The following is a 22728-nucleotide window of genomic DNA, read 5'->3' as shown; positions in this document are numbered from 1 at the left end:
CTCCCACTAGATTAAATTCATGCAGCAGCATCCAACTGGTTTATCTTAAATAATTGTCTGTTATTTGCATCTTCCTAACTTTTAAGATTTCTAAGATACCACATTCTTCTTACCTGCAGTTCTGCTTGGATGGAAATTACCTTAATTGCCAGTTTTCTCAGTTACATAAAAAATATTAAAATAATAGGAGAGAGATTTCATGCATTTATCGCTTCCTGTTTTGATTTCTCACTTCTCTCTGAAAGAATGAAAACTATGCAAGAAAGGTTACCTATCTAGATGTGATCACTAATAGACATTAAATGAGTGCCACTGATGATAAGATTATTCTGGCAAAGTTTTTAAATTCTGGACTTCTGTCATCACTTCTAATAATGAAAGAAAAATGGTCTCCTAAAATTGTACAAAGTATATAAGTATGAATGGTGATGCCCTAATCTTTTCTTGGGAAGATGTTTGTCAGCTTTATCTAATATAGGAGAGAACACATTTATAAAACCCTATCATTATCTCTTAAGCATGTGCTTTAGGTGTCTACTGGTATTAAGAGCTTAGATGACCTGTTTAATACATATATCAGCTTTTAGTGTGGGGAAACATAGATAATAGTAAAGGTGTTCACAATTTGACTTTTGAAACTATTTTCATTGTGTAATGTTGAATCTACTTTTGTTGAAAGATGCTTTTGTTAAATAGGATATTTCAAGTATACAAAAAAAAAAATAGAACATAACAAACACCACCACAGATATAATTGAAGTGCTTTGTATACTCTTTAATTCCATTCTTCTTCCTTAATTCTTTTTTCTTCCTTAATTCTTGAAGGTGAACAATACCCTGAATCTGATAGTTTCATTCCTATGTCAAACTTTCTGTGTAATAATGTATAGAAACTTTTTAACGTATAGAAACTTTTTTCTTAACCATTGATGGTAGGTCGCTGACTTCATGTCCCATAATCTACTAAGTTTTTAGTATTAGTCCCTACATATAAAGGACATTCTTCAGCATAACCACAATACAACCACCCAAATAAGAAAGTTAACAGTGATCAATTTCTATCACCCAATGCTCAGATCTTATTCAGGTTTTATCTGTAGTATCAAAAATGGTCTTTATAGGAAAAGAGTACAGTTTAGAATCATATGTTTCATTCAACTGTCAAGTTTTTAAAATCTCCTTCATTTTGGAATAGTCCTCATACTTTCCTTTTATGTTTTGAATTTGACATTTTTGAAGATTCCACTTGGTTAATTTGTAGAATGTCCCTGAATTTTCATTGGTACTATAAAGCTTTTTAATTGTAGGTCTGTTAATTGTAAACAGGTTACCTCTTACTTTAAATAATTCATTTTGTAATGATCGTAAGAAGTTTGAACATCTCACACATTTATTAGCCCTTTGGTTTATTCTTTTATAAATTTCTTCATATCTTTTGCCTATTTTATTACTAGAGATTTTGTCTTTTTTAATATTGATTTATAGAATTTGTCACCTATTTGGATTAATATTCATGTCCATTTATAAGCTGTAAAGCATCTTGTCCCAGTCGAGGTCTTGTCTTTTTTACTTTCTTTAGGGGTAGATGGATTAAGGTACAGAACTGTAAAATTCCATGTGGTCTGACTTATCCATCTCTTTAAGGTCTTGGCTTTTTTATATTTAAGAAATCCTTCTTGATCCTGACATCATAAATCTGTTCTGTATTTTAGGATTCCATATCTGTATGTCTTGTAAGATATGGATACAGTTTTTCTCCTATGTGGATTTACTGATTTTTTTTTTTCTGTTATCATTGATTTAATAGTCCTTCTTATCCTTCATTTATCATACCTCCCCTGGTAAAAGTCAAGTTCCTGCCATGTATGTGGATTTGTTTTGGAGATTTGATTTTGTCCATTAGTCTATTTGTCTAACTCTCATTTACATCCATTGTCTTAATTACTATAGCTGTGTATTAAGCCTTATTATCTAAGATCCCCTCCCTCTATTCAAAATCATCTTGACTATTCTGGAGCCTTTGTGTTTTTATATTAATTTTAAAATCAGGTAAGTTCCATTATAAACCCTCTTGGGATCTTGATTGGAATTTCAGTGAATTTATTGATTTAGGCAAAATGAATACTTCTGTGATAAGTTTTCCCTTCTGTGAATATTGTATGTGTTATCTCTAAATTTTTTAGTTCCTTAAACAGTAAAAATTTATGGTTTTTTCTCCCTAGGGGCCTTGTACATCTATTTGGTTTATTTTTTATTTCTGATATGTAACTATCTTAAAATTTTTTTTAAAGATTTTATTTATTCATGAGAGACACACACTGAGAGAGGCAGAGACACAGGCAGAGGGAGAAGCAGGCTCCATGCAGGGAGCCTGATATGGGACTCGATCCCGAGTCTCCAGGATCAGGCCCTGGGCTGAAGACAGCGCTAAACTGCTGAGCCACCTGGGCCGCCCTTAAATTTTTTTTAAACTAAGAATATTGCCAATTTTTGTTATGAATTTTGGTATCTGGTAACATTACAGAATTCTCACTAGTTTTTATTTGTAGATTCCCTTATATTATTTTGTGTCCTAACAGAATATATGTGAGAAACTTATGTTTTTTACTCCTCTTTTCATTGTACTGAGTAGAATTGTACAATAAAAGTTAAAACTGTCTTCTTGAAAGTGATGAGTATTTTTCAAATCTGAGATTTCATTCCAAACATAATAAACCTTGAATTAGGGGACTGAGAAGCTGTTCTTATTTCTATGTACTGCAGCTTCTTAAAAAAAGTCCTCTTCTGGCTCCAAATAAGTACTCCACCTTTTTTTTTTTTTTTTTTTTTTTTTTAAAGTCCTCTTCTGCTTCTGAAATGAAGATGAAACACAATCAGTTCCATAAAGCTTTTTCTAAAAACCCTAGACAAGAGTTAATATGTTCGATTTTTCTCTCCCTAAAGTATTTAGAAAGGTCTTTTCTCATTTTACATTTCAGTTACTTGAGTTATGGTTATTTCCTCACTAGACTGGCCTTTCCAGTAAGGTAGATTCTTGATCCTGCTAACTTTTTTTTTTTTTTTTAACTGTGTATTTTCTGATTAAATGAGTGACTCTGATATTTATTTTACTTGTTGATTCATTAGAACTGTAAAAACTTTTTTTTAAAGATTTTATTTATTCATAAGAGACACAGAGATAGAGACAGGCAGAGACACAGGCAGAGGGAGAAGCAGGTTCCATGCAGGAAGCCTGACGTTTGATTTGATTCTGGGTCTCCAGGATCACCCTGAGCTGAAGGTGGCGCTAAGCCACCCAGGCTGTCCAGAACTGTAAGAACTTCTTTAATGAGAACTCTGTTATATGAACATTTTTTCTAAGAAATGTATGTTAGTGGACAACAGATATTTAACTTCACTCATCTCTGTCTCCATAGTGGCTTCACCGTGCATATTGCGTGTATTGTCTAGTTATCTGTTTTTTCGGCCTTGGTAACACTGTGTTTAAGCAATCAAATGAAAAAAAATTTAGCACATGTAGAGTTAAATATTGAATGTCTTTTTATAAACAAATCAGATGTATTTGAAGTATAAGGTCCAGAAGAAGAAAACAAAAAGAAAGCTCAATGAACTTATAAAATAGAATATGACCACATACATATGTTTTGATACTTACTGTAGTTGGTGGGAGAAGGATTGATCTTGTTAACTTCTTTTTATATTTTTAAAAACTTATTTGTGAGAGTGTGCACATGTGAGGAGGGAGGGAGGGGTGAGAGAGAGCTCACACATGTGGAAGGTGGTGGGGTGGGGCAGAGGGAGAGAAAGAATCTCAGGCAGACTCTGGTTAGCAGGGAACCCCACCTGAGGCTGGATCTCAGGACCTTGAGAACATACCTGAACTTAAACCAAGAGTTGATCACTTAACCAACTGAACCAGCCAGGTGCCTTACCATCTTGCTAACTTTATTCCATGTTCTCACTCTTTGGATACCTGTGAAAGACTCTATTTCCTATTTCTTTCCCTATCACTTTTTTCCACCTTAATCCTTGGTCTTGAGGATTTATGCATGGCTATGTCTCTATTCAGATAAATGAATGAGTGCCTGTTTGTGTTGAATGTGTAGGTGATATCTTACCCATAGTTGGAATGAAAAGCTAAACCAAGAAAGATTCTTTTATGTTAATTCTGTTTATTGGTTGCTATAGATTCCCACTAGCACTTTATTTCAAGTATTAGCATTCTTTACAAATCTGCTTTTCTGTATCATGAGTATTTTTTATTTCCTAACAACTTAAAGTATATTTAGGGTTGATCAGATAAAATGAGAGTGGTTGTGTGGGAATGGTTTGTTTTGATCTATTAGTTGTCACCTTTCCCTTTCCTTTAGGTAGAAATTGAAAAGTTTAGGGAAAGGTGGTTTAAAAGCAATCCGAATAATAATCCAAATAGGAGGAGGAGGAGGAGGAAAAGAGAAGTATTAAGGCAATTGTCAAGTTGATTCATGGGTTGTGTTTGTCAGGGGGGAATAATGTCAATGCCTAGTTGTTTCTCTTTAGATCCAGATAAATGAGAAAATAAATGATTTAGGAGCATTGGATTTTGCCTGGTGGGAGTTCGTTGAACCAATAAAATGGTTAGAGGAATTTTAAGAAGAATAAGTATTATGATAAAGTTTAGGCATGCTCTTTCACCAATTAGGAAGTGTGTCTCTTCTTTTCCAACTCTGTGGACATTTGCTCAGTCTTCTTTCATCTCAGAAAAGTTGGCTTTTGTATGTTCAGTCCAATGACTATTTATTTATCGTTCGTGTAATTGGTGAAGAAATGGCTATTTGTTTAGGAGAGTTGAAAAGCAAATAAAAAGCTACTTTTATCAGTAGCTGTGTTCTTATCTAAAAGATCAGATAACAATTGTTTGCGATTGTACGTTCTTATGTATATGCTTGACCAGTTCCAGTAAGATAATATTTCAAAATCAGTTGTGCAGCTCCCTGCATATTAATTTCATTTCTTGTCTATTCAGCTAAAACTCATATGGAAGAAAAGTGATGCTTGAGTTTCTTTTTTCTTTTGTTTTTTGATACTGGCTTTGGGACAAATTGAAATTTGGTTTTAAATTGAGATACTTTACACTTCCTATAAGCTCCAGCCTAGAGTATTTGGTCAAACATTTTATGTGAGTTCTTTATTAGTCTCTGGATAAATACTGTTTTCTGGCTGCTGTCCTGTTAATGAGCTAGCTGTTTGGATTCCTATTAATTTTAATGGGGATTGAGTAAAGATGCCATGGGTAGAACAGTGAAAATCCAACATCACTATTGGCAGAACCAAAAAAAAAAATCTCTATAATCACATTGATAAGTACAAAAGGTTATTATAATGTTATACATAAGAACATAGTAAAAAGTGGTCAAAAGAAAGATCAGTTATTCTGTAAGGTTAGCATATTTATGGACATGTTGAATATAAAGTAGTAATAGTGCTAATTCTGATTTTTTCCCAAGGTGTATTTATCTCTTAAAGGTTTTCTAGTTTTATGTAAACCTAACAAGAATAAAACAAATTGCCGAACTAGATAGTAGATTCAGTTAATGTGCACGATTTGAGTGTATATAATGATCTGGAATGAGATCATGAAATCTTTCACTTTATTTGGCACTAACCTGTTCATGATAGTATAAACACTACCTTAGTGTAGGGATAAGCATTAGCAAGACTTTTTTGACATGTGGTATGGAAGATGAATTCCATTGTGATTAAGAACAGAAGAACACTTTTAGTGGAGATAGAGGCAAAATTGTGCTTTTAGGATGTTGAGATCTGAAGTCTCAGGAGAAGTAATTAGGGGATCTTGTGGACCTCTGAAAATGCTTAACCAATTTGTTGCTGTAAACAAAAGAGCAAACTAAGCAAAACAGACTATTTGCAAGAATGATTCTCTTGGTTTTAACTCATGAAACAGAAGCTTTAATACACTATTGAAATGAGAGGATTACTTTTGACTTAAGAATTAATGTTTGATTTTGATATTGCTGTGCTTCCAGTTCTTACCTTCTGATATTATGCTTATTGATCCACGTGAATGTTTGGATCGAGGACTGTCCTGTCTCTCCACAAACATTTTCTAACTGGCATGCCTCTGCCTGTCTGTAGAGTTTTTCCTCTCTGGGTGAATTACCTCAAACCTGACCGTCTTCAACTTGCTGCCTGTGCATATTCACTTAATTCTCCAAATAGTCAATCATTTTAAATTTAATCTGACTCTCCATGGTGTTAACTATCCCACTCAACTTGATGTATGTAAATTTAATGAGCATGCTGTCTTGTAAAATCCACATCCGTGAATGAAAATAGTGAGACTAATGTTTGTAACTCAGTTGAAAATATGTCCATTCTGTTTGCCATTCTTTGCTTGATTGCTCCTTAGTGCTCTAACTAGTTGCATGTATTTGCAAGAGTATTAAGATTGGATCTCCCCCCCCCCCCACCTCAGTTTTGCCAAGAAAATGTGGGAAATATTTGTACCAGTATTTTTTCAGTAGGATGGAGTCAGGGTGTGTAAAATATAGTAGCAAACTTGTGACTTTCTTGTTGGTGGGAACTTCTGGCCCCATCCAGCACGTAGGCAAAATCTTTTGCAGTATCTTAAAAAGCTGCTAATTTGACTATATTCCTTTGACTATGTTCTATATCCGGGTCAGAGCTGCTCTTGACACATATGATGTCCTTGTGCAATTTAGAAGAAGGCATAGCCCTCATTCCTCTGGGTGGACATAGTACATCACAGAAACCTAGACAGTTTGAGGGAAGTCTGTAGGATCTCCACTCTGTTCACTTCCCCCCACAGATACCACCTTGTTCCAGCTCACTGAGGTGGTGTGTGGTTTTCCAAGGCTCCGTCCTGGATTTCAGCTTGGCTCTATTTACCGGTGTCAGTACTACTGTCTGAAGAATCCATTTCTGGGTCTCGACCTTGTTTCTGTCACAGTTCTCAGGGGTGTGAGTATAATCTCTAGCTCCAGCTCCATCCTTCAGAAAATCACTTCAATTTCATGTTTTGTCCTGAAATAGGATTAGGAAATTCTGTTTGGGAACTTTTGTTACATCATATTTATTTAGCAAATACCTGGAAGGAAATCCACTGTGGTGTATGCACTGTGAAAGTGGCAGCATGTGTGCAGAAAAAGTCCTTTTAAAGGTTACTTGTGAAGGAGAATCAAGGAGGCCATATATAAAGCAGAGCTAGGGTTGAGGGAAGGCTCTTTTTCCTTTTAATTTTAAACCATTAAGGATTAGCATGTTTATATATTGAGACCCAACCAACTGAGAACAATTTAGTGAGATAGGATTGAAAAAGAATAATTGATATGCAGTGTCCTTTCAGGAGGTGAGCAGAACGAGGATCCATAAATGAATGGAATTATCTTTGGATGGATGCAAGAATTGATAAAGATTAGTGTGCAAATAAATTGGTAATATAGGAAATGGGAAATTGGAAGCTTTCTTTTCACGGAGGAAATTGAAATTTGTTTACTGAAAATGATAGGTAGAAGTGGTAGTTTCATAGTTCTTGGGGAAGGGCAAGTTTGAAATAAGTACCTTAGGGAATTTGAGAAGGAAAAACTAGTTGGCTTTTCCATAAGGAAGCGATGGACCATGGAATTAACTTGCTTTGGGAGAAAATGGAGGAGATGAAGAAGCTAGAGGTTTTATTGAAGTGGTCTGGGTGGAAGTAGGACAAGTGAAAAGAAGATGGAGGCCAGAGAATAGGGTCATGGGGATTATGATGATACTTGAGTAGACAGTTTTTAGATAATGACAAAGTCTAGGTATGGTCATGAAGACTGTGGTTGAGAAAAATGAAAGTAAAGACTGCTGGTGTGGGGAGGCCAAAGACTGGATGGCAAGGCATGGGATGGGAGAGGAGTCAACACAAGTTGCTGGCAACATAAATAATAAGTCTAATAGTATTAGCCACAAAGGAAATGGGATTTTAGTTGATAATGGAGATAAATACTATGGGAATAAGAATGGAGAGTTAAGGCAGACCAGAGTTCAAATCTCAGCTATAGTACTATGGGCAACTGAAAGAATTTCCCTAAGCCTCCACTCTCTCCTCAATGAAAAGAGGCTAGTACATACCTTGGGTGGGTTATTCACGATGATTAATGAAAGAGCTTATATATGTTTAGCACTGGCCTGGCCCAAGAACTTAACCATTATTTAAGATGACAGAAATACTAAATCTTTGTGAAAAGCTGTAGAAAGAATTGTGGGAAGAGTGAGGATGGTTTGCAGAGCAGGTTTGGAACGAAAATGGGAAGAAATGTGAGCAACTTAAATTTTGTTTGGGGAAAATCCCAAAGGGTGCCTGACCTTTTAGATTTGGAATGGAATTCTGATACCTTTGTCTTAACTCTATCTCTAAGTAGTCTGGGATTTATTCTGATAGTGGCTTTACTTCCTTCCCCCTCTGTCAAGTCTATATTTATTGTAAGCAAATACACTGCAAACTTACTCTTCTTACTTAGACTTAAAAAAAAAAAAAAAAAAGAGTGAGTGATGTTCCATTTTTTTCATTCTTAAATGATTTTATGGCAGAGATGTTATGAATATTTCAATTTATTCTTACGAGAATATGATTTTTTTTGAGAATATGATTTTGAAACAATCTTAGATTTACAGAAGGGTCACAAAAAGAGCACACAGTTCTTATGTAACCTTCACCCAATGTTCTCAGATGTCACCTTCTGTAACTTGAGTGCAGTTATTAAAACTGAGATATTAATGCTGGTACGATACTAACTACATTATTGAGGTTTTGCCAGTTTTTCTACTCAGGCTTTTTCTGTTCTAGGATCCAATCCAGGATCATACCTTGAGATCAGTTTGCTATATATACTTAGACTCCTTCAGTCAGTGGCATTTCCTTATCTTTTATGACCCCAATACTTGAGAAGAATCTTTATTTCTAGAGTACCCCTCAATTTGAGTTTCTTTTGCAGTGTTTTTTTTCTTTTACTAAAAATCTATCCTTAGTTCCAGTCAGCCTCGTGTAGTAAAATAGCACAGTGGTTCAATTAAGGTAAAGTTTTTAATTAGAAAGTAATTAACTGAAGGAAAATTAGTTTTTGATGTTGCAACTCCCTGTGTCCCCAGGCAAAACTGTTTCTCAACATGTATATGAAGGTAGCACTATAAATGAGTTAATTTATAATGTATGTTAAGATATTAATAGAACATTAACCATACTCTTCAAAGTTTTGATTTGATAACTGCTTAAGTATTTTTGAGATTATTCAGCTAAATAGCCGACGAATAAATATCTATTAAGTGGGAAAATTGTACACTATACACTATATATCCTATCTCCTATATACTCTTAAACTAAATATTAGCCTCACTCAAATTACTCAGCTGGTCTTTTGCAATTATGTTCTGTGTATTTCCTGTTCAGTACTTGATTTGTAATATTTAATGAATTACATACATCTATTCCAGTACATTGATATGTTGAAGTAAACCACATTTCAGGGTTCTCAAAATTTGTACCTGTAGTATCATTTTGTACCTATGTAGGATACTAGATGATGTCCCATCCTATGTTTGAATGGAAGAATTGGTTAATACAGTGGCTCATATTGCTTGTTGAGGCCGTGAATATGAGTTTCTGTATTATTAAATTCTGTTTAGAAAGAAGACTTACTATAAATATAAAGTTATTTTCAAAAGGTGTAGTGGGTGCTGTTGGTACCCCTACAACCCCCCCGCCCCCTTTTACCAGCCTGGTGCTTGTAAACCCCAGGTGATAAATATTGATTCCTAGTGGCTCACAGCTGCCCTATTCAGAGATTTGGGGTTCGGTAACTAGGACCCCGAAGCTAATTGACTGATTTGGAGGTGTGAGGCTGCTCTCTCCCTCTTGGTAGTACTGATAGCTGGGCAATTCGGGTGAAGCCAGAGTCTAGCTAAGGCAACATTTTCAAATGTCTTTTGCCCTGCTCTGTCTTGTTTTTTTTTTTTTTTTCACTCCCCTCTCCTGAGTGCATCCCCTCCATTAGTCCTCTGCACCAGAATCCCTGTCTTATACTCTATCTCTAGGGAACTTGACCTAAGACAGTAGAGATACTGTATCATCTGGAGCAGATGTAAACTGAGTAACATCAAAATTGATGACTTGCTTTCAAGGGACCTATTATAATTACCTGGAAACTGCTCTAGACTGGGAGTCTGAGCTCCAGTTCTCACATTTCGAATAGCCAGCTCTCCGTGAAAAGTCGTTTGATTTCTGGGAGTCTGTATTTTCTGTTCTGTAATTCATGGAGTTGAGAGACAGTGTGATACTCAAAATCTCAGGCTGAAGATTTCCCCTTAAGGAAGGGGTCATTAAATGAAGATGCTAGGCTCCTCTGGATCCCCCGCACCCAACCCTCCCACTCCAGTTTCTTGGAGAGCCTTCAGAGGTGCTTAGCTTAGCTCCTATGGGATTAAACATAAAAACGCTGACAGTGTTCAGAGCAAGTTTCTCCAATATGTGCCACTTTGGCATGTGCACTATTTGAGCTGAAGGCAGTTGAGACTCTGTGGGCTCAAGAGAAACTTTTTGCCCCTCTCTGAACCACCTAGAAGAATCTAAATTGGGAGTCTGTCCCAGAGAGTTATTATAAGAGAGGAATTTTATCTGAGCAACCCGTGGTATAGGAGGACAAATATCTAATTAACAAACTTCTTACCTCTCTGTGAATTGCCCTTCTTCCCTTTGAAACTTAGCTTATTATGGCATATAGACCTCATTTTACCTTTCTGTCTTGGAATCTTTCATGTATGTGGGCTTCTTGTATGTGTGAATAAAATTTAATTTTTCTCCCATTAATCTGCCTCCTGGCAACTTAATTCCTAGATTAATTTAGAAGAACCTATAAAGGGTAGAAGGAATTTTTTTTTCTTCCCCCATAACATAGATGTGCATTTGTTAGGAAAAAACTTCTAATACATTTACCAAGGAATTTGTACCACCGCCAACCCCTCGCCTGCCCCACCGCTAAAATCAGTGTCCAATAAGGCTTTTTTCTTTCAGCCTTTTTCTTTGTAGAGGTAAAAATCATCTATTTTATACATTTTGCATTTTTTATACACAACTACATATTTTTCCTTTTCATTACTTCCGTATTTCCTTTTCTTTTGTAAATGGCAGAGCTGGCTTTTCCAGTGCCATTTCTTTCTGGCCATATAGAGATGGCCACCTGTGAGTTAGATGCCTAATATGAAAGGTGTGTGGTACCATGTAGCTAATTCCAAACTTCTTAGTATCATTTCTTCTTTGTTTCTCTTTTTGCTTTTAAACAGGTACTGTTATGAAGCAAGTGCTATATTTGGATAAGAAAGATGGGGTAAGGTAGGGTAAAGAGGTTGGGAGAACTCTGGGTTTCTTCCTTAATTCCCAATATACTACTTTTGTGTGAGCTATCCTCTTGAATATGCCTTTCAAAAAAGAAAGCAGTAGACTTTTTAAAAGCATATCCCTTAAAATTTTATTTTGATTTCAGCTACAATTAATGGACTTCTAGGTTTTTTTATATTCTGTATTTACTGCATATTTTAATTTGCTGGTTAAAGAGGCTGGGTCATGCTTGGCCATTGGACAGAAAAAAATAAAAGTGAATAATTTAATACAGAGGTTCTCAGTACTCTTACTATATCCCTTGCTCTTTTATAACAACTATTCCCATTACTTTCCCCGTAACTTCCCCATTACTTTCTTTCAGTGAAATTCTTTATAGGTAATATATGCTATCTACACTCATAATTTTTAAAATGTACTTAATGCCTTACTGTACTGCATAATACAATAATATACATTTCAATATAAGCAATTGGCTTTGACTGCTCAGGAAGGTATAATAAAGTCATTCTTGAATCTTTGCTTCATGTGAGTATAACAGCAGTGGTGCCACATCCAGTGTTGTCCAGGGATACTCATATTTCAAAAATAGAACACGATTGATGGTAAAGGTTATTTAAAACAAAAACAAAAAACCCAGTGTAACTATAATTTGCAGAGTAGTTGAATTCTTAGAAAAATCAGTGTATCTTAAAAACTCACAATGCGAAGTATTTGATCTGTGACCAATTTACATACTGCATTTTACATTTAATTCGATTGAATTAGTCTAGCCTTATAAGTTATGGTTTTCTTTAAGATATGTGCATTTGTCTGCGGGACGCAGGGACAGTTTCTTATTGTGTAGGATTAGCCCAGGTGTTGAAGAATGTTTAGCACACCTTAATAAATGCTGGTAGCATCCTCTCAGTCACTGACACCCAAAATATCCCAAGACCTTTCTAAAATCCTAAATGGTATTAAGGCCTATTGAAAGCCCTTGGCTTAAAGGAAAAAAAAAAAAAGGGGAGAAGAGGGGAAGAAAACAAACCCATTATTCACATAATAGGATATTTCTAACCTGAACAGCCAGGAGTGACATTACTAATTACTACCTTTTATTAGAGTGTCAAGTGGAAGAACTTCTAAGATCTTAAATATTTATATCAAGGTGAAATGAAGGAAATTTTGACTTTTAAGTGCTTAAAGGGATTAGTAGCCAAAAACTGAGTCAGCTAAAGGCATAAACTACAGCGTCTGATGAATTGTAGCACTCTTATAAAACTTAGAATAAATTTACCCTGCTGGGCTCCACAGGTGATCTAAAGTTCTGATTTTTTTTTTTTATGTACCTGTTTCTGCATGGCTATGGAATTCAGGTGTGTTATATTGTACATCACAAATGACCAAGGGCTAATATCTGGAGGAAATCCATTTGCACTGCCTTCCCTCAGCCTCCTTTCCCTTTGCCAGAAGAGCCTCTAGCTAAAGTACCTCTTACATAGGAATTCCCATATGTAAGTGGATATTCTTGATATGTATTTTTAGGTAGAATGCAACCTATAGCAAGATCTAGGTTACTTAACCATTTATTTTGATTGGTGCTATTGAGAAATGTTGGATTTTAGGGATGTACTCTTTTTATGAGTACAATTTTTATGTGATTTAGAACACAGAATAAACAAAGTAGTTAGTGGGTATTTTTGATATGTGTAGAAAAGAGACAACTATAGGATGCTTTGCATTTTGCTAGGATCTAAACCAAGTATTTTATTATATGAGCTTGTAGCTACACAATCTGGAAAGTGCTTGGTTTATATATCTTCTAAATTTTATGACAGCTTGGAGCAGCTCTTTCAGAAATAGTGCAAGATGGCTTCAGGTGCAGCTGTTGTTAATTAAAAAAAAAAGAGAACAACCTATAGTTGTATATGTGTATTTAAATTGTGAATCTAGATGACCTAATGAAAGGTAGAAATCAACTATCTAATTATCTATAGTGAAGAGAATGTAATTTTACTAACTCTGAATTTAAAAATATTTTCTGATAAGCATTTTAACCTGTTAAAATGATCTAGAACATTTTTTTTTGGTCAGTATCTCCTGCTTTTTTTTTCTCCAGGCAAAACTACACGTAAATCATTCCAAAACAATTAATGCTGCTTTAGTCACAAATTATTGACCACCCCCCCCATTCCTAGGGTATGTAGAATTGCTGTTCTACTTAGATTCTAAAATGAGGCTTTTTAATTGTGTTTTCCAGGAAGATATGAATTTAAATGAAGATAAGAAGGCACCATTGCGGGAAAAGGACTTCAGCATCAAAAAAGAAATGGTGATGCAGTACATTAATACTGCTTCTAAGACAGTAAGTAAAACTGTCAAGTTGAAAAATACTGCTGAACCGTGTTCTAGTGTGGAAAACAACGCATTTGTCTAACGAAGTGCTTACGTTTGTGGGCAGCTGGAATCACAGGGTTTTTGAATGTATAAAGGCCACAAGTAGGATGTTTACTTAATTTAAAAATATTTCTCAACCTTCTAAAACTGCTTTTGCTTTTTAGCCTCTGGTGTCGGTGAGGAACACTGACTGGGTTGGTTTCCTCGCTCCAAGACTTCTTTCCTTGTTAGTGGATTAAGATGGCTATTGATCTCTGATGTCACTTATAAATTGGGGTAATATTTGTATTACAGAAAAGTAAGACTGATTTTACTCTAACTACCTAAATCAGTTCACATAATAGTGGCTGAGAGGCATATCTTTAATGTGAGTTTCCCTACGGATAAAATTATCTTGTAACAAATTATAAATGTAGACATTGAAAGGAGCATTAAGCCTCCACGTGGCTGCCCGTTTTCCAGGGAAACATGAAATATGTGGATGGAAGTAATGAGGGGAATGTCTAAGAAACCATGACTGGCAGGCAGAATCAATTACATTTATTTCATGGGACAACAAATGAGCTTGACCAGTCATATAGAAATTAAATAAATGGATTAGATGAAATCTACAAAACGGGAGCTAATGAAGAAGCAATCAGGAAGACAGTGGAAAATGATTTTGGCTGAATTTAAAATAGAACTGGGTCAGAGAAAAATATCACACTGTGGTTTTCACTAGGTACTTTAACTAAAGGCCAGGTTACAAGAACATAAGTTACTTATGCTTGAGTTCAATTTATCTGAGACCACTCAGTGACTTGGAGGCTTTTCTTTTGGAAGACAGACTCAAGTGATGTTTAATTTTTAAATATGCCTCGTGTTCAGCAGTCTGATGTTGAGTTGTAGAAATCACTGAGTACTGTACTTTTTCTGGCTCCTTATATAGATGGGTGCTCTATTCTGCTATTTTGACGAAGGTTGCTTTTTATCCCTTAATGCTACCTGGTTATTGCAAATGAGTGTTAGGAACTTGAGAGAGCACTTGTGTTGTTGATGCCCTTTGACATTGGGCATCTTATTTTACCTCTGATTCTCAATGTCCTCATTCATAGGCTTGTTGTTAGAATTTGTTTATTCCATGAGTGGAACATAAAGATTTTATAACTGGTGGCTGCCTCTTGTGGTAGCAGAGGTGGTGGTTAGCAATTGTTAGTTTCTTGTTTTTTCTTTGTGATTTGTTTGTTCTTGCTGTTGAAATCATTGCACCGTAATTACTGATGTGAATTGACTACATTTTTGAAAATGCAGATTGACCATTAGTGAGTCTACCTCACATTTAGTAAAGTGTCTTTCTATTGGGCACTATTTTAGGCAGTGGAGTTAGAGTGCCAAGATAGACAGTCATTGTGGCCTATGGAGCAACATAGGACACACATAACAAACACACAAACGTTTGGTAGATGAAATAGATTGTGGAAAAAACACAAGGGGAGTGGAGATGGTATATTTCCTTTTATTTTATTGTATAGTTAACATGCAGTGTTATTAGTTTCAGATGTACAATAGGATTCACTGATTCTGTACATTAGGGCTCTTCACTGGTAAGTGTATTCTTAATCCCCTTTATTTTACCCCATCCCCTCACCCACCTCCCTCTGATGTAACTGTTGCATGGAATAATCTGGGAAGAGTCTCCTGTTAGGGAATTTTAAATCCAATAGGCATGAATTCACTTAATAAATTGAAGGGATATTACATTAGTTAGATCTGGTTTAGGGGTGTCTGGGTGGCTCAGTTGGTTAAGCATCTGTCTTCAGCTCAGGTCAAGATCCCAGGGTGCTGGGATCCAACCCAGTCTCTGGCTCCCTGCTATACAGGGAGTCTGCTTTTCCCCCACCCTCTGCCTTCCATTCCCCCTGCTTGTGCTTTCTCTCTCTCTCTTTCAAATGAATAAATAAAAACAAAAAAATCTGGTTTAGAAAACCTTGGCATAATACTGCATTTCAATTCTTGAATTTCAGATAATAAACAGACTTTTTAATAGAAGAACAAACCGCTTTGAACTTCATTAAAGTGGATCTATTTCAGTTTGCATTCACTAATTTTAAACTTTAATCCTCTAATCGTTTTGGACTAAGGTTGGAATTTATTTACTAGAATTAGATAATTAGATTATCAGGATTGAAATAGATTAGTTATCTAAAGTATGATTAAAGCATTCACTCATTTAATTAGTGTGTGGAGGATCATGGCTTTTCCTAGGAGGGTTCTGAATAATTTGGCAGATGGTTAACATCGTGGAAAGTTCAAGCTGACCAGTCATCTATTTTTGCTCTGGAAGTAGAAACACATTAACTCTTAGATACAGACTTTGTCATACCAGCGTATTGAGGTTAATGAGTACAAAAAAAGCTGTTCTGAAGAAAAACCATCAAAATCCATTGATGGGTTGTTCTAGAGAGTATAAGGGGTATTTGTGTCAGATAAACTTTTATTATAAATTTAGCCTCAGCCTTTGCTCTGAGATTCTCTTTTGTGGGTAAGCATTAATATTTTTGAAAATAGCACTGGATGCCTACAGTTGATAATTTGAAAATGTTTTAGAATTATTAACCCTCAAACCAGCCCTAAAGTAGTTAAGCTTGGTTTTTGGATTTGGGGGAAAAACAATTCCTCCATCAAGCTAGATTATTTCTAAGACCTTAAGTTTGTTTAAGTAGCCAAATAGTAATGCTGAATTTTTTCAGTTAGAAAAGGATTGTTAAAATGTTAGTAAGCAAAGAGCCTATTTTAGAGGCTAAAAATTCCAGAGTCCCATTTTTCCAGCTTCCTATGGTGTGGATATATGATCCAGATTTGGCCGGTACAGTCTGGAAGCCAGGTCTGCTGGGGTCTTCCGAGGAAAGTTTTTTTCCCCTCCCTCATAAAAAGATCCAGAGCAGAAAACCACTTTTTTTTTCCCTTTTACTTGACATGGCTGTGAGAGGGTATGGGATGCTTGGCACAAGACTCCTTAGAGCTGCTGCTCTGGCTGTGTAAAGTCCTGCCTCCAGATTCTTCCTCATGTGAGGTGATGCATTTCTTATTTAAACCACTTGAGGTTGGGATTTTGCTTTGTTGTTGTGCGTGTCTGGCTGGACTTTCCCGATAGCCTTTTGCCTACGTAGGGTCTCTATCTCTAGTTCATTCTGGAAAGTACTTCCCTCGTCAAGTATACTCCAGCTACATGAGAGTGGGTACTACAAGGCCAAGCGGACATTCCTTGGTAGATCACTTGCCTCAGATGTTCAGTAGCAAGTTTATTAAAACTTCTTTCAGAAAAGAATGAATACGGGCTTGACTTTTATTTGATTACTAGGTGGATGGTAAGTATTCTGCAGTAAGTAGTAAGGACCTTGAAATTAGGATGTAACATGACAGTCCAAATGGAAGAGAATCTCTGGTTCCCAAAGAACGAAAGAAGAAAATTCTGAAATAAAGCAGAGAGGAGCTCTGAAGCCTCAAATTGTGTGAAAATTTCCCCTACTTTCTACCTGGAACTATAATTTAATAAAAATATACCTTATAAATGTATTCAGTCATGCTTACCTTGACTTTGAGTGTCGTTCTCACCCTTTATTGTGGTTTAGTTATTTTTCCCGTTAAAATTCTTAAAGCACCCCTGCGGATAATGTTAAATGATGATTTTGTTGTCAGGACTCTAGTGCTTGGAGGAGACAAACCAGGCTTTGAGATAAATCCTAATAGACTTGCTGCCTTCACCCAGTTTTTCTTTCCTTGGTGTTGGTGTATCTATGTCTGTGATTCTCTGACACCGGGTTTGATGTTGGTGTTTGTTTTCTGGTGGGGGCTTGAGTTGTATTCAGGGTGAACCGGCTCTGGGTATATGATGTCTGGGTAATGTGAAAGTCACAGGAAGCCATAGATTACCTTAAAAACAACTGAAGACATGTGTTAAAAAGGATACCTGTAGAGAAGAGGATTTAGATCCATAAGGATTCTTCCCTCCTGCAACCCCCACTCCTGCCCCCATCACAAAGGAGTTGCAAAAATGAAAAATATACTCTTCCCATATGTTGAGAAGAAAGAATCTTCTATGTGCTATTTCATTTTTCAACTTTTTCAGGATAAACTGTGGCAATACAAAGCTGGAGAGGAGTCCTGAGAAGTCAAAACCTGCACCCTAGGAAGTGAAAGCAAATCCCTGGAAGGAGAAAGCAGTTCAGAGGGTGTGAGAGGGAGGCAGGAGGCTGAATGAATATAAGGCTTTGCATTCTGTGGACCTGAGCTTTTGCTTATCAGTGCTTCCAAGTTCACTGCGCCCCCCCACCCAAATTATTTTTAAATGCAAGATGGTGAGACTGCCCATCAGTTTACTTCTATATAGATTACAACTGGACTGCTACCTGTTGCCATGTAGTCTTGTCCTTTGGGTGTATCATTAGATGTGGATAAAATGTGTTTTTTTTTTTATTATCATTAGTATTATTTTGGCATTTTCTAAACACCTATGACAATCTAGAACAACCTTCACCCACCCATACAAAACCAGAGAGTAGGAGGAGGTATTTGCAAAAAATGGATTAACACTGGAAAATTGTTTTAAAATGAAATCCCATCAGCACCCTAGAACAGACCTCTTAGAATAGCTAGTTTTCTCCTTCTGATCCTGCAGTTCCCTGGAAGGCCAAGAAGGTGGGTCCCCCAGCTCCTGGCTCTCCGTTGGATGCTGATGGGTTTTGCCCTCCTGGGAAGGGCCAGATAGCCTCTGAGGTCCTTCTGGCTCAAGTTTCCTGATTTTTTCCTCCTTTAAGGGGGAGACATGGGAGGTAGGGGTAGGGGTATGTCCAAGTATGTGTGAATTTAAAATGAAAAGGGTTATTTAAAAGTCCCAAACGTTATCAATGATCCCATTTTGTACAGTAAAATGTTCCTGCACCCCCCCACCCCCACCCCCAGAGGGGCTGCTGGTCCAGCCAGAAGCTGGGTGTAGGGGACAGTGCTTGGACAGTGGGCTCCTGTCCACTGTCAGGAGCCCCCTAAGAATGAGCTAAGAAACCCTAAGAATTTCTCCAAAATTTATACCTCTTGTTCCTTCTGAATGTGTTAGCTTGGGATCCAAAATCTCTGTAGGCTCCCTGTTCCCTGACTCTCCGTGTCCCCCCCACCCCCCCACCCCCCTCCCCTGCCTGCCCCAATCTGTATGTCATAGGAAAGCTGTATCACAGCTACAAGTAAAGGGTGACTTTTTTTTTTTTTTTTTTTTTTAGGGGTAGCTGATAACCAGTATGGCCTAATTTCACATTTCTCAGCTTCTTAATTAGAACATCTATTCTTTATTTCCTGTTTATATTGAGTTTTTTCCTTTTGTGTGCGCCCTGCCCCTCCCCCCGGGAAAGAAGCAGACTTACTCTTTTTGCTCCTGGAAGTCTGCTAGCTTCCTTGGAGTTTTTTTTCAGCTTTTCTCTTTCTTAGTCATCTGAGACTGCAGACAACTGCCTGCAATGCTCCTCTGAGGCATGTATTGGAAAAGTCTGCTTAGTGTTTGACTATACTCCTTCTACCCTTAAGTATTTCTGTAGTTCTTGCTTAGACTTTTTTTAGTAAGAAGTAAATATCAAATATTACAGAGCATAACTTTAAAAGGCACATAGACTAACAATTAGTATTTTATGCAATGTGATAAAACAAGTCCAAATGGAGTTTGTAAATGTGGTATTATAGATTCTTGAATGTGTGTATGTGTACATGTGTTATGTATAGTGTATTTTCAAAGGTGTTACCTGGTATTACTTGTTCTAGCCCAGTAGGGTATGCAGTTCAAGTATAGAGGTCATGGTTTTGTCCAGTGTCTTCCATCTAGGCATATTTTGATCAGAAAAGAATTGTTTTAGAAAAATACTAGTGATGTTCAGATTTGTGTATTTTTCCCTAGAGTTCATTTCTTTTAGCCCTGATTTGTTAATACTATATTATTAGGGCATTTTCAGACCTTTCAGACTCTTTGTTTTGGGGTGTGTGTGTTCATTTTCATATGTTAATTTTGGAAAACATTGTCAGATACAGATAAGTTCTTTTTGTTTTTTTTTTTTTTTTCTCACTTTTGGTCATTATTACTTGAAAGGTTTCTATTTTAACCACTGGAAACTTAGGTGAATCGGACAGTCCTATACATTCTTGCTAATTAAAGTTAACGGATTATTTTTTTGGCTTCCATTTCAGGTTAGGGATTTGATTCAAGCACACTTGTAACATAAAAGCTTAGGAAAAAATTGTGGCTGATCCTTCATATTAGACATTTACCTATTTATCAACAATGCCCTTGCTTACGATATTTTGCCTTTTTGTCTCCAGGTCTTGCTTGCTGACTAGGAGGAAATATCAGAGCCCCAGGGCAATGAACCAATTTCTTGTTAGGAGTATTTCTTAATAATCTAACTGGCACTTTAATTTCCATTTCTGCCCATATAGGACAGGTTTTATTTATATACAATTAAAATGATCTTCCAACAGCTCAAATTCATCCAGCTTCGTTATGAGTTGTTTCTGGGCAGCACCAGTGGCAGTTAATATGCTTCTGTTCTTACTGCACTGTGTTCTTGCTTAGGCAGGAGATGGTAATGAAGAAACCAGTCATCTTTTTTTTTTTCTTATGAGAAATTATGTTAGGTTTAAATTAGAATTGTATGTTTTTTTGGTCCTTTAAAAACCTTAGGGGCACCTGGGTGGCTCAGTTGGTCAGGCATCTGCCTTTGGCTCAGGTCATGATCCCTGCTCAGCAGAGAATCTGTTTATTCCTCTCCCTCTGCCCCTCCCCCTAGCTTATGTTTGCAAGTGTGTGCTCTCTCTCCCGCTATGTCTCTCAATTATGTAAATAAAATCTTAAAAAACCTTAAAGATATCTTCTCTTAAAGCAATTTTTAAAAAGACTCACCGGATATAGAAATAATGTTATTTACTGGTAAAACCTAGAATTTTAGAACCTAATGGGGTCACTGATGCTTATACCAATTGTGGCATTGGAGATCATCTGAGGTTGTTTTTATCCTGCTCACTGAGTTGTTTCTTGGTCTGAGATAATTTGCTCATGCTTTTTAGATTTTATGAATGTAATTAAACTTATCATGACCCATAACTGCAAAAGTAGTAAAAACTTTGAAAGTGCCAGAAAAAAGAGGCAGATGATTTGATGGAGATGAAAGTGATAAGCAAGTAGCTCAATGGAATGAACCTTTTGAAAGAAGAACTAGTTCTGAAAGAGTATATGAAAATGAAAAAAAAATGCTATGTATCTAGAGTTGCCTTTCAGTGATGGAGGGGAGAGGTAATTCAGGAAACAAGGGGGAAACAGAGTAGACAGGAACAATGACTCTCAACCTTCTATCCATTAGAATCTTCTGGAGAACTTAAAAAAAACTCCTTGGCTTAGACAAGTCAGGATTTAACAAGTCAGGATTCCTGCAGGTAGGACTCAGGCATCCATACTTTGTGAAACTCTCTTGGTGATTCTAGTATATAATCAAGGATGAAAACTACTAGGCTGCACAAGATGAGCCTCATCACTAGAAGTCTTATAGTGTAACATTAATTCAACACAAGACTAAGAAAGAGTTCAACAAAAGACTAAAGGCAAAGCATAGAGAGTATTTACTAATAAAGCCACTTAGGGTTTCACTACTTTGAATGTGCATCAGGTCAAAATGGGTGTTCAAGTGGCATACTGTAGTTACTAAGAAATCCTGATGCTTGGCCACTTGGCCTTCCCCTCTGCTGATTTCATCTACTGTAACAGATGGAAGAATCTGGTCTGCTTTGGGAAAAGATGCCTAATAGATCAGCATTAGTGAGAAGGAAAAGAGTATGCCTAGTTTCAAAGCTTCAGTGGACTGATTTCTCTTCCTCTCGTTGGGGGTTGTAAACTTAAAACCCTCCTTAATTTAGTTTGGGCTTAAGAGACAGCCTTTCAGTCCTTAATTATTCCTAAATAGAATACAATTCTCTACATGCTTAAAAATCCTTCAAAGGTTAATCATTTTGATACACAAAAAGCATTAATTCTAATTTCATGCCTCCCTGACTTATTACCAGTTTCCTAACTGGTGCAATGTAATGGTTCCCCCTACTTTGAAGAAAATAGGGTTGGTATAGCTTCTTACCTTCAGTGTAATACAAAACTATTTCAAATCCTTTCAATATCAGACAGCTTTCCAGGGATAGACCAAGTAAACTGGGAATTCTATCCTTGCGATTTGTTAAGATGTGAAAAAATAGTCCTAAAGTAAATTTAGATAACCCTAGGTTTTGACTATTTCTTGCATATCATTGTTATGCTAGATTTTTTTTTTTTTCTTTTTGGTAGATCTTTTTTTTTTAAACTTGGGAAAGCTGTTCTGTCACTCTCGGTGAGTTAAATCATTTTCTGGCATTGTTTTTGTAAAGAATGGCTTCATTATACTCATTTAGTAGACATTTTTGTAGTTTATTTACAGTAGGTGTGTAATAACCGTCAGTTCTCTAGTTAAGAGTCTGTTTCTTGATTTGACTTTTTTTCTTTGCTCATTTGTTTTGTTTCTTAAATTCTACATGAGTAAAATTATATGGTATTTCTCTTTTTCTGACTTGTTTTGCTTAGTATTATACTCTCTAGCTCCATCCATGTTGTTGCAAACGGCAAGATGTAATTCTTTTCCAAGGCTGATTAATATTACATTGTATATCACCTCTTCTTTATCCATTCATCTATATATGGACAATTGGGCTGTTTCCATAATTTGGCTGTTGTAAATAATGCTGCTATAAACATAAGGGTGCATGTATCCCATTGAATTTGTGGTTTTTGTTTTGTTTTGTTTTTTTTTGAATAAATCCCCAGTAGTGTGATTACTGGATGGTAGGGTAGTTCCATTTTTAACTTTTTGAGGAATCTTCATACTGTTTTCCATGATGACTGCACCAGTGTGCATTACACCAATAGTGCAGGAAGG

General features: G+C 36.3%; 1 protein-coding gene across 15 annotated transcripts in view; it reads left to right on the top strand.

The window, feature by feature from the left end:
• Nucleotides 1-22728, top strand: part of DIAPH3 (diaphanous related formin 3) — a 506600-nt gene that overhangs the window by 64577 nt on the left and 419295 nt on the right. For all 15 annotated transcript variants that reach the window (XR_007405049.1, XR_007405048.1, XR_007405050.1 and 12 more), the window contains one exon: nucleotides 13626-13730. Coding sequence is in view for 11 of the 15 variants with exons in the window: in XM_049099479.1 (XP_048955436.1) it covers nucleotides 13626-13730 (105 nt within the window). In the remaining 4 variants the exon portion in view is untranslated. The remainder of the gene's footprint in view (nucleotides 1-13625; nucleotides 13731-22728) is intronic.

Source organism: Canis lupus, chromosome 22, assembly GCF_003254725.2.
Source record: "Canis lupus dingo isolate Sandy chromosome 22, ASM325472v2, whole genome shotgun sequence".
In the NCBI taxonomy this organism is placed as follows: Eukaryota; Metazoa; Chordata; class Mammalia; order Carnivora; family Canidae; genus Canis; species Canis lupus.
Note: the sequence above shows the minus strand (reverse complement) of the source record. Positions and strands in the feature narration are given on the sequence as shown.